This window comes from Sebastes umbrosus, chromosome 3 (genome assembly GCF_015220745.1).
Source record: "Sebastes umbrosus isolate fSebUmb1 chromosome 3, fSebUmb1.pri, whole genome shotgun sequence".
Lineage (NCBI taxonomy): Eukaryota > Metazoa > Chordata > Actinopteri > Perciformes > Sebastidae > Sebastes > Sebastes umbrosus.
Window position 1 is genome coordinate 34,699,602 of NC_051271.1, and position 12,132 is coordinate 34,711,733.

At 43.3% G+C, this 12,132-nt stretch overlaps 2 protein-coding genes across 5 annotated transcripts; both read right to left on the reverse strand.

Annotated features, from left to right (window-relative positions):
- Positions 1-117: 117 nt before the first annotated feature.
- Positions 118-1,417, reverse strand: tmem187 (transmembrane protein 187). Of its 4 annotated transcripts, none has more exons than XM_037763988.1 (2): positions 1,297-1,417; positions 118-1,250 (listed from the first exon to the last, which is right to left on the reverse strand). In XM_037763988.1, the coding sequence occupies exon 2, from the start codon at positions 1,179-1,181 to the stop codon at positions 390-392; it is 792 nt and encodes a 263-aa protein (XP_037619916.1). In that variant the 5' UTR covers positions 1,182-1,250; positions 1,297-1,417; the 3' UTR covers positions 118-389. The 4 variants fall into 4 exon arrangements, with proteins under 4 accessions (XP_037619916.1, XP_037619912.1, XP_037619914.1 ...); XM_037763984.1 differs by having other exon boundaries at positions 118-337; positions 378-1,375; XM_037763986.1 differs by having other exon boundaries at positions 118-314; positions 375-1,375.
- A 1,287-nt stretch (positions 1,418-2,704) lies between these two features.
- On the reverse strand, positions 2,705-8,093 carry saraf (store-operated calcium entry-associated regulatory factor). The gene is made up of 7 exons (XM_037763983.1): positions 7,853-8,093; positions 7,015-7,193; positions 5,796-5,994; positions 5,419-5,712; positions 4,994-5,201; positions 4,771-4,868; positions 2,705-3,635 (listed from the first exon to the last, which is right to left on the reverse strand). The coding sequence occupies exons 1-7, from the start codon at positions 7,917-7,919 to the stop codon at positions 3,610-3,612; spliced, it is 1,071 nt and encodes a 356-aa protein (XP_037619911.1). The 5' UTR covers positions 7,920-8,093; the 3' UTR covers positions 2,705-3,609.
- Positions 8,094-12,132: the final 4,039 nt, after the last annotated feature.

A 12,132-nucleotide genomic window follows, 5' to 3' on the forward strand; every position in this document is an offset into this window, starting at 1 on the left:
AAAACAAGGATGTACTAGGGGTGTGACGATTCACTCAGCTCACGATACGATACATGATATTGGGTTCACGATCTCGATACGATATTATAAAAATCATTTTTAACAAAACTTGAATGATGAAAATAAATGACTGAAAAAGTAGCCTTTTATTCAAAAGACACAAAATGCAAAACAAAGCTGTTGTTTACCCTCTAAATCCATTTTGTAGGAAATTGTAATGTGTTACAACGAACATGGTATAGCCCAATCATCTTCACTTCAATTCTACTTTCTGACTGAACCTCGTGTCTCCTCGTCTCCGCTCGTGTCTCCTCGTCTCCGCTCGTGTCTCCTCGTCTCCGCTCGTGTCCCCTCGTCTCCGCTCGTGTCTCCTTGTCCCTGCTGGTATCTCAGTCCCGCCGTGCTGCCGTCCCCCCCTGTGTCCTCCCCTGTGTCCTCAGTGTCAGCGTGGTCAGGAAGCAGAAGCTGAAGTGGAACTGCAGCACGTCGCACACTTTGGACCAGAAGTGTCCGGTGAGCCGCTGGAAGAGCCGGTACCGTGCGAGCCAGTGGTCCAGCAGCTTCAGCACCACGAACCCCGCGCACGAGAGCACCGCGAGCAGCAGGTAGCCCTGCGTGCGACCGTCCCCGTGCGCCCTCTGCACGCGAACCCCCTTGTACACCGCGAGGGCGACGTGACAGCCCAGCGCGAACTCGAAGCCCAGCTCGTGCACCGTCGCCAGGCCGTAGCTAAGGACAGAGAACAGCTCGAGCGCTGCCGCCGCGTGCCACTTCGCCGGCCCGCGCTCTATGAAACTGATCCACACCGGAACCCACGCGAAGATCGGTAACGTGAACCACTGGTCGAGCACGGCGGGAGCGCGCCGCAGCAGCGTCAGGCGCGTCCACTGCACGGGCCCGTAGAGGAGAGCCATGAGCGCGAACACCTGCCTCAGGTAGCGGCTCGCGGACGTCTCGTGCACGCCTCCGCGCCACAGCAGCCAGTACAGACCCAGGTAGATGTAGAGCAGGTTCACCAGACAGTTACCGGGCATCGCCAGGAAGGCGGGCAGATAGTCTACCGGTTTCTCTGCGTAGTGGTCTAAAGACAAGTCCACCGGGACTCCGTCGAACAGGTTAGTGTTCGCCCAGGCGATGCACAGCAGGAAACCCGCCGACACGTGGAGCAGAGCCTCCTTCATCGTTATCCTTCTCCGGTAACTTTACCTATCCACTCCGGTAACGTCACGTACCTGCTCCGGTAACGTCACGTACCTGCTCCGGTAACGTCACCTCTCTCTGCTCCGGTAACGTCACCTCTCTGTGGAACCGCTGGTATGTTTCTGGGATTAAAGTCCGAGCTGTTGTTGTTGTTATTCCGGGTTTCAAAGTCACATGATTGAAAATGGAAAGTTTGGATTGGCTGCCTTGTTCTTTGCCCTACACACACGCACGCTCGCATGCACACTCACACACACACACACACACACACACACACACACACACACACACACACACGCACACAAAAGAGACGAAGAGGGTGCGACCAAGGAACACGCACAAAGAAGGAAACCTGCCGTGTTAAAGGTGCTATTGATAACATTAAGTGCGTTTACATGCACCCTAATATTCCACTAATAATCAGCCAATCAGAATAAAAATGCTCATGTAACCAACCAATCAGACGAGACTGGCCCGATTATAATATCAGATATAGTATAGTATAATATAATATAATATAATATAATGTAATATAACACATAACACCTAATGAGTGCTTATGTTGCTCTGTATCACAGCTTGTTTCTGCTGCCCCCAGGTGGATAAAAAAACGTTATTGCCGGTTTGAGGGACTAAAAAGGATTCATTCAGCAATAAATTGAAAAATATATACAGAAATAATTTAATCAGTATTTAATAGAAAAATGAATACATAAATAAAAGCTGAAATAAGTTCAAAAGTATATAATTAAATGAATAAATTATTGGTAGTTAATGAGAAATACAGCACTACTTAAAGGTAGAAATGCAAAAACAAAACATGTAGACATCTATTAATTTGTGTCCAAACTAATAACAAATAATTTACTTATTTATTCATTAATTTATGCATTTGCAATTACCTGCTTATGTATATACTTCAGCATTAATTTACATATTTCATATTTAATTATTGTACTGTTAATTGAGATTTTCATCCTCCATATCTGAATCTCTGCCTTCTTTTAAAGGATTCACTGTTAAATCTGGAAAATGACATCAAGTCTCTGAAAATATTTCAAATATAATAAATGTAAAGAATTGATCTTCTTTCTGAATTATTGACATTTGGTTTCATATTTGTCTATTGAAGTTATGTATGTTCAGTAGTACAGTAGAGTGAATGTGTATGTTATATGTGAGTTCATACCTCTGAATCTGCCCACACTGTTGACAAATCTGTCTGATATCAGGCAGCTCCTCAGTATTTCTGTGAATTCAGCCTCCTTAAAGACAACAGCAACAACTGGCTGTAGTCATAAACACACTCTATAAAGAGTAAAAGCTTTTTTTGCTTTAGTTTGTGGACAGCAGAGGGTGCTGCTGCTGCTGCTTTCCCAAACACAGCTGACACACCAAGCAGCTCTTTTTACTCTGCTCCTCTCAGACAATGATGTCAAATATCACCCAGAATATGTGTTTTACTTTTGGGAAGGAGAGCCAAGAACAGCAGGTTCAAAAATACTTTTTTTGGTTTCTCTATTATTTATTAGCTAATTACAAAAATATCACACATCATATCCTCAAAATAACATGTCCTCTAAAGGCCCTGACACACCGAGCCGACCGTCCGTGAGTGTCTCTTTTTGCGGTGTGTCCCGGCCCCGTCGGTGAGAGAAATCACTCTGATTGGCTGTTCAGATTAAATGAATCAGTGCACGAGAAGAGAAACAGAAGTGAGGAAAGTCAAGAGGATACACACAGAAGGCTCCTCTCATTGTTCATCTTCATCTCATCTGATCATCGGCCTTCGTCGCCGCTAGTTCTGTGATGTCGAGTTGGTGTGTCTGGGCCTTTAATAAAACACTTCAAAAGGTTCAAATTCAAACTGCTATATACATTCAAACTGAATTAATTAAATGACATGGAAAGCAAAGGTATGAGGGCTAGCCGGTAGGAGCAAATAAAGAGCTTTACCGATAAGTAACATAATTAAAGTCATGATTCTTGCCTCTGGTGTGTACATATTCTTTTCTCCATATCTGCCTGAATGCAAAAGGTGTTACAGTTTTCATAGATATCTGTGTCTGAATTATGTCATCTTGCCTACAAAATGCTGATTGAGTGAATGAACAACTGCAAGATCATCTTCTTAAAACACATAAAAGTAATAACATACTAATACCCGGCTAAAGCTCAAACCACACTTTCACAGAAAAACTAAAAAAGAGCCGGTGCTTCCTGTCACAGCTCTCCAGAGGAACGTAGAACCTGAGTAGATATGTTACTATGTTGTTGGACAAGTTCATCTTGCATTAAGAGAAGGTCTTCTCATGGTGCTTTTGTCATGTTTGACCTTCCACCAGCCGACGCTGAGCTTGTTCTTCATTATTCTCAGTGCCGTCCGTCATCTGGCCACCTCCACAACTTCTATCTCCTCTTGGTTCCTCCAAAACCTGAGAAACAAAGATGTTAGTCAGCCAGCTGCACCTACAGCAGGTCTCTGCATGCTACTGAACTGGTGAGGCAGTCATTGTTAACACATTGCATTCATCGAAGAAAACTAAATTGGAGGCATCCGGCCTCATGCAGCAACATTCTCTTATATTTTCTCTTAATTTTCTGTTAAGAGAAGAAAAGAGAAGTCAACTCCTGATGCACCAAACATTCTAAACCATCCAAATCTACTCTTACCCCGGTGTGCTGAATGATGAATCCCACTTGATCAGAAATTGGAGGCGTGTGGCTGATTGTTTATTAGCATTAGCATAGGTAACGCCCCCTAAACACTATATAAGGGCGTGTATTCGAACAGGCAACGCCCCCAACACTATGTAACGGCTGATAACATTTACTGTTGCTAGTAGGTGGCGCTGTGACTGCGAGACAAAATTTGCATGTGGATGTTTCGTCTGGCAGGGACTTTTATCAGGCATGAGAAATGTGGAGCAGATTGGTTAATGTACGACACAGTTACAGCAACTTCCTGTTTTTTGGCGAAAGGCGCTTTTTCGCCGCCACGCCACGGCAACATAGTTCCATAAGAACTGAAGCTTTTAATAACTTTTCATCACAAAGGTCTTAAGACTGTACTGAGCAAATCCGAAGTGAATCAGGTTAAATCTCTAGGAGGAGTTTGTTAAAGTATAGTGCCTGGAAATGGTAAAAAAAAATAGCCCTAAAATAACAAATTCAATTCAAAATGGCCGACTTCCTGTTGGGTTTGCAGTATACCTCCAAGAGGCTTTTTTATACGTCTCAACATGTTACGTATAACTGCCAACTTTCATACTTCTAGGTGAAACCACAATGAGGAGCTCAATTTTAGCAATTTTGTGGGGGGCTCTATCGAGCCATTTTGTCACATCTGAGCAAGAGACCCATTGGAAAAGAGTTGGCAACACTGGACTGGGTTTATAGGTTGGATCATTTTGAAAATCTAGCGTACCCTTGCTGGTTTCTTAAGATTACCAACACTAGCTTTTAGTATCAATAGCAATGCCTCTCATCAACATCTTTACATCAGAGGTGGCAAAAGGTTGATGATACAGAATGCAGACTGACTGTCTGTGTGTGGCTCTGTCCTTCTACCTGAAGCAGTACGTGTCCCAGAGGAAGAGGGGGAGTGTCCAGGCGAAGGACGTCTGTTGTCGGTGTAAGAGGAGTAGTTAGAGTTGTAGGGCTGGCTTCTGCAAAACAAATAACACAGCACAAATAACCAGAAGGCATTGAACGGGGCGGAAGTGGAAGAATTCATGCTTTTTCTTATTTTTCACTCATTTCTCTCTCTCTCTTTCTCCATCTCTTTACTGACCTCTGACTGCCAAAGAGATATCCCAACATCCCTCCTGTTCCCATGCCGGTCCAGAAGCCTCCGCCTGTGCCTCTGCTTGTGCCTCTGCTTGTGCCTCCGCATGTGCCTGTGCCAGGAAAAGCTCCGCCTCCTGGGTACTGTTGTCTCTGAGTGTAGTCACTGTGGAAACCGTAGCCAGGGTTGGCACCAGGATTGCCACCAGGATTGCCTTAACACAAAACAAGAACAAGTAGTTGAAATCTTATTTCATACTACAGCGCTTATCCAGCTATTTCTACAAGAGGAAAGAACTGGACAATCCTGCACATCCTCCCCAACAAAGGGGTGTATTTCTTACAGGAAGTGTTTTTCCAGGCAGACTCTGCAGTGCAAACCAGACCAACTATTGTTACTCTATCCACACTTTATCATTCTGCATCAGCTACCTGTGAAGTCAGGTCTGAATCCCGGGGGCGGCGGTCCTGCTGTGGAGCCGTGGCGATTATCTCCGGGGTAACCGGCCTGTCCGCTGTCCTGCCCCCACTGGGACGTGTTGTTCCCGCTGAGGAACAGCTTGTAGATGCCGTAGCCTAAGAGCAGAAGCACAGCGACCACCACCAGGCCTCCCGAGTCCCCGCCACTTGAGGGGTAAGAGCTCTGATGGCTCTGCTGGCTCTGCTGGCTCTGCTGCTTGTTTCCAGAGAAACCACTGAAGAAACTGGAGGCAAAGCCCCCGAGACCTGAGACAGACAATTAGAATGTTTCTAAATATCTAGTGTGTGAAGATGAAGCCTCATAAAACTTCACATCTCCATCTTCCTACCTCCAGATCCCATGAATCCACTGTCGGAACCCCGGCTGCCTTGTGTGGTCCTCTGGCCCTCTTTGGTCAGTTCCAGGGTGTACTCCAGCCCACAGGAGCCCTTCAGTATGTGGGCATCAGTAGGGTTGCTGTAGCCCTCACAGCTCACCTCAATGCGACCAAATCGGTAGGCATTGTCCATATCAGTCTTACACTCCCACTGTGAGGGGGAATGACCACATCATTCAAAACCTTATTCTCATATTCAAACACACACACGCTTACTTATTTTTTCTCTTTGTTCCCAAAATCCAGTATTATCAGCAGATAGGAGTTCTATTACAAGTTTACCTCAGTTTACACCTCCTGGCATTGGGGAAACTAGAATAAAAGGCTGAACTAGCAGCACCAACAGGCTGTCATGGTTGATGGAATGACCTCCACTCACTCTGCAGGTGTCCTGACCAATAGAAATGACACAACCAATTGTGTTTGTTGGAGTTATATGGTGCATTCAAATGGGGTCGTGTTTACCGTGTTCACCAGAAGAGTCCATATGAACGCCCCCCTCTCGTGGTGTTTACGACCTCGTAAGTGGAAAGTTTCTGAAAGCTCACGAGTTGTGACATGTTTGTTGACGTTGTCAGAAATGGCGGAAATTGTTAGCCTCTGTGGCTTCTAGACACCGACAGTAACGTTAATATTGCCGTTGCTTAGCAGCGTTGTTCTCACGACTTAACCACTAGAACGTCAAGCATATCGTGTACACGACTTCCCATGTTGTAAATATGAGCTCACGAGTTTCATTTGAAGGCACCAATAGTCTGATCGATACCGAATTTTTGAGGCTGATACCAATATTGATATCTGAGTGTACAAAGTCGCATTAAAAATACTGTACGTCGGCAGACATAAACATTTAAAGAGCTATGACCGAGCATTTTACAGTCTCTGGGTGAAAAGCGAAAAGTCACCAAAGTTGTTTTTAGGTTTTCTTTGTCCTCTGTGACAGTACATTGGAGATTTTTGGGGTTTTAGAATGTTGGTCAGATAAAGTTAGCTATTTGAATACATCACCTTAGACTTTGGGAAGTGTGATGGTCATTTTGTACCAAATTATTAATTGAAAAATAATGTTTAGATTAATCAATTGTTTCAGCCCTACTTCTGAGCAAATATTATACTCCATACACCTCATCTCTCTGTCCTCTCTCTGCCCACCAGATGCCTCCCTCCTCACCTGTACATCCACTCCATCCCAGCCTTTGTTCTGACACTGGACCACCTCTGGGACGAAGGCCCGGCATCCCGCCGAGCCTCCGACACACTGGAGCTGAGGCACCGGGCTGGAGCGCCTCGCTGTGGTTTGGCGATCCCTGTACAGAGTCAACACCTGGACGTCCCGCAGCAGCACGCTGCCTGCAGTGGGGAGAGGAGTAAAACACCGTTATATCCATTATATCATACGTCACTTAACAAACATATACAAGCTCCTGCTTTTAAAATCAGCAGTTAATCAGGAAGCAGCAGGTTTTCCACAGAATGGAGCATTATGCATTTTGTTTTTATTAGTGATTTTGACGATCAATGTACAGGGTGGATGCATACTGTACATAAATCCACACAACAGTCCTGCAATAAATTCTTCCTCTGTGAATCTCAAGGTTGAAGTGAGGTGTTGATTCAGCTCTGAGTTCATAGTGGTGCTGCTAATAGCATCACAACATTTTCGGTTTTCACCCCCCCGGAAGTTAGCGGAAGTTGTGGTGATTTTGTCTTTTGGGTTGAGTCTGTCTGGTGTAAACTCACTGATACATAAAAGACCGGCTGCCTATAATCATCCATATGACAAAAATGATAATCATCCATATGACAAATATGATAATCATCCATGCTATAATCATCCATATGATAAACATTAATATGATAATCATCCATATGATAATCATCCATGCTATAATCATCCATATGATAAACATTAATATGATAATCATTCATATGATAATCATCTATGCTATAATCATCCATGTTATAACCTCTCCAGTCTCAGAGGTAGGAGGAGGTGATGAGTTTCTCACCATCGTCCCAGCTCTTGATGAGTCCCACCAACACGAACAGCAACACAACCTGAAGACACCGTCTCATCTCCGTTCAGAGCTCCGACGGTTGTTATAGAATAGAAACCTCTCACTGTGCGTTAACGTTATATTAACGCTATGTCTCGGTTGCTGCTGGTGTTCCTGGATCGTTAATGTTTTTAACTAAACCCGGAACCCGAACACAGGAAACCTGACGTCCGTATTGCGTCATCTGTTTTGGTGTCGCAGCCAATGGGAGACGTGCACGAGCGCTCCGGAGCGGGCGGGTTGAGAGCAGGGAGACCGGAAATCACACATGTATGACCTAATACCTAATACATCATGTGCGTGACTGACGCAAATGTGTGAAATGTGGACCACGGAGACTTTGGCTTTCTACATTTTTACATTTTGCCAGAGCAGCTCTTTATTCTTGTTCCCTTCACTACTGCTTTTCCATTTAAAACAAATCAGGAGTCCAACACCACTGGGTGTCAATAGAGGACTTGTTGCACTTCTTGCTTGAAGGTGATAACTGTTGCTTAGATGGGTACATTGTGTGAGAGACTACATTTTATATAGAAGATGTGTAAGAAGAGTGGAAATTGTGAAAATTAGTTACAAGTATACCTCAGTTTACACCTCCTGGCATTGGGAAAACTAGAATAAAAGGCTGAACTAGCAGCACCAAGAGGCTGTCATGGTTGATGGAATTACCTGCACTCACTCTGCAGGTGTCCTGACCAATAGAAATCACACAGCCAATTGTGTTTGTTGGAGTTATAGTCTGATCAATACAGAATTTTTGAGGATGATACCAATATCGATATTTGAAAGTGTACAAAGTCGCAATAAAAATACTGTATTTCGGCAGACATAAACATTTAAAGAGCCGTGACCGAGCATTTTACAGTGTCTGTGCTGGTGGATGGAAGATTTACCACATGAGCTTTATCCACTTTGGGTGAAAAGAGAAAAGTCACCAATGTTGTTTTTAGGTTTTGAACTTGTTGTCATTATTTCAGGCTTTAGGACTGAAAAGTCAAGAGTGGTGACTATTACCACTATAGGCCAGCACTTTAAACATATTAAAATCTGAAAATGTATTTTTCTTCCTTGTCTTTCAGTGGAAATGTGCTGTGTGATATGCTAGTAGCAGCTAATGTAGCCTGCAGCAGAGGTCTGATAAGATCACTTCTTTCTTACTGCACACCTCCACATTCGTTTCATTTTCAGCCCCAAACAACACTGACTCAAGGGGCATCACTTGAGGACATTTATCAGACTTTACACAGCTCCCACCCTGGAGACATTAAAGGCTTTGTACTTGTTCACATTTGAAATTGTACACCTGGAAACACATGCTGATGTAGATCATCTTTTGGTCTGATAAAAGGGTAGACCCCCATCTAAAGACAAACATAATTTTAATATAAAAACTCTTATCACTAACTAAAAGTTGAATCAAAGTGCAGATGACCTAATTAATACCACGGAACATTCCAAAGTTTGAATGGCATTTCCTCATTGAACCGTTTGTGGCCGCCCGAAAAAGTGACGTGCCTTTAATATTGTGCTTCACTAAGTGACTACACTACTGGACAGCAGGTGTTTCCTCGAGGTGCCAGACTTCACTGTCCACTGTAGAGTGGTAGACAGTTTTGTAGAATGATGTGACCTAAATTAACTGCAGCTCAACATCAAAAAGACCAAGGAGCTGGTGGTGGACTTTAGGAAACAAAGGACCCATCCTAAACCAATCAGCATAAGGGGGTACAGAAGTCGACATTGTTGAGGACTACAAGTACCTGGGTGTCCACTTAGACAATAAAATGGGCTGGTCTAAGAACACACAGACTCTGTACAAGAAGGGTCAGAGCCGCCTGTTTTTTTCTCAGGAGACTCAGATCCTTCAACGTCTGCAGAACCTTGCTGCAGATGTTTTATCACTCGGTGGTGGCCAGCGTCATCTTCTACATTGTAGTGTGTCGGGGCAGCAGGGTGAAGGCAGCTGACGCTAATAGACTCAACAAGCTCATCAGGAAAGCAGGTTCTGTCCTGGGAGTTGAACTGGAGTCTTTGGTGGAGGTGTCGGAGAGGAGGATGCTGAGGAAACTACTTAGTATTAAGGACAACGCCTCTCATCCTCTGCACGCCACACTGGAGTCATACCAAAGCACCTTCAGCCGTAGACTGAGACCACCGAGGTGCACCACAGAACGCCACAGGAGGTCTTTCCCACCAGTGACCATCAGACTATATAACTCATCCCTCTTCTGCAGGAAGGACAATTGAAAACACCGGACACTGAGAACAAAAATAATATCAGTATTATGTGCAATACTACTTTTCCATTCTCATGTGCAATATCACTGTTCATTGTGTGCAATATTAATGTCCAACATGTGCAATATTACTTCTTTTCTCATCATATTCAATTTTACTTCCTTTTCTGTTTTTTAAGCTTATTTTTATTTTTTATCTTTTTTAATCTTTTTATCTTTTTTATTTTACTTATCTTATTTACTCATTTTACTAAATGTATCTTACTTGATTGTTATTCTATTAGGCACTGGTGCTAGAAATAGTACGTTTTATTTTTATACACTTGAACTTGTTGTAATTTTTGAGCAATCTCTGGCACAAGAATTTCCTTTGGGATAAATAAAGTTCTATCTTATCTTATCTTATTTGGGTAAGGTTTAGGATTTTCTGAGACCAGCATGACACACTCAATGAGCAGTAACTAATTTTCCTTAAATCACAATAACAAAGAGAGAACACAGTAGTAGTAGTAGTAGGAGTAGTAGTAAAAATCAGGTCATTTATTTGTTCAATCACCCACTGTTCAACCCATATTATTAAATTTCTGCTATAAGTTAGATATTTACAACATCATTCAAGGCCCTTCACAAATGCATCATGATCGTCTTTACAAAGAAATCTATTTACATTGTACAAAACATTGCATACGTGGTCATCCATACACCAAACCCTCTTTCCCTGGCAAAAAAACAACAAAAAACCCCACAACATTTTCTTCATTTGTTGTTTTCCACACAATAAGTTGTGTAATTCTCACTGGTATCATCCCCCCCCCCCACCCCCCCCCACCACCCCCCACCACCCCCCACCACCCTCCTCGAACAACCCAGTGTTTTGTTTTGTTTTTCAATATCACACAGGCAGTTATTAAGTCACAGACAACTGGTCAGCTACCGAATAACTCATCAAGACTGTCAGTAAGGCAGGCAGTTCACTGTCCTCAAATAGGTGGAAGTTCCTCTAAAGCATCTCAATGTCTGTAGAAGTTGATGAAATTAATTCAAGCAATGGAAATCAATAGAAGTAAATGGCAACCAATGAAATTGAGCAATTGGTCAGTTTCAGGAATGGCACACCGGGAACGGACCTAGAGATGGTTTTAGGGAATCTAATGCGGTATGAAGTTTTGTGTGGGAGGACACGAGCATCGCTTGCTTTGTTTTCAACTTTGTGGTTTGTTTGTTTTTTGTCCCGGTCAGGCTTTTGATAGTGTGGTGAATTAAATTCTGCTTATTCATTAATCAAATTAAGCCTGTTAAACTGCTGTATTAGCTGCAAGCTAGAAGTGGGCCTTTAATTGGGGATGATAAAAAATATCCTTCACAAAATGGAGTGCAAATGTGAATAACAAATAAATATAATTCAGTATTAGAATGTGTCAGTCTGTTCAGCCTGTTCAGCAGGTGAATATAAGAGCGTTACTTCCATCTCACTGGTATCTGACGAGGAAAGTGGATGTATTTTGACATGGTGAAAATGGCCTATTAGCCACTGACCGAACAAAGTTTGTCATCTTTACAGGTTGATTGTTCACATGAATAAAAGAAGCCAGGACTTTAACACTCATGAACGTCAGCATGACACCGCCAAAACAAGTCAATCACTTTGACGTGATCGCTCGATGACACAGATTTGACTCACCTGAGTATTCTTTCTTTGATATATCTAATAAATGCTTTGTTTTTGACATCCTATTTTAACTCACTAGTAAAAGAGACATTTTCCACCTTTTATGTGGATATCCAGTCTGTGTTGATGGTAACTGTAGTCGAATGAACAATTCATTCCTCAGCGCTGCTATATTGACCTAGAGAGCTGAGTTCCCGGCTGCAAAATCTGTTGTTCTTCCTGCATCCAGCCAAGGCGTACTGAAGGAGGCTGGGACGCGGATCTTGGGGTATGGGGTATAACACATGCGCAGTGTAACTGGAGCTGCGGTCGCTGTGTGTTTGCCT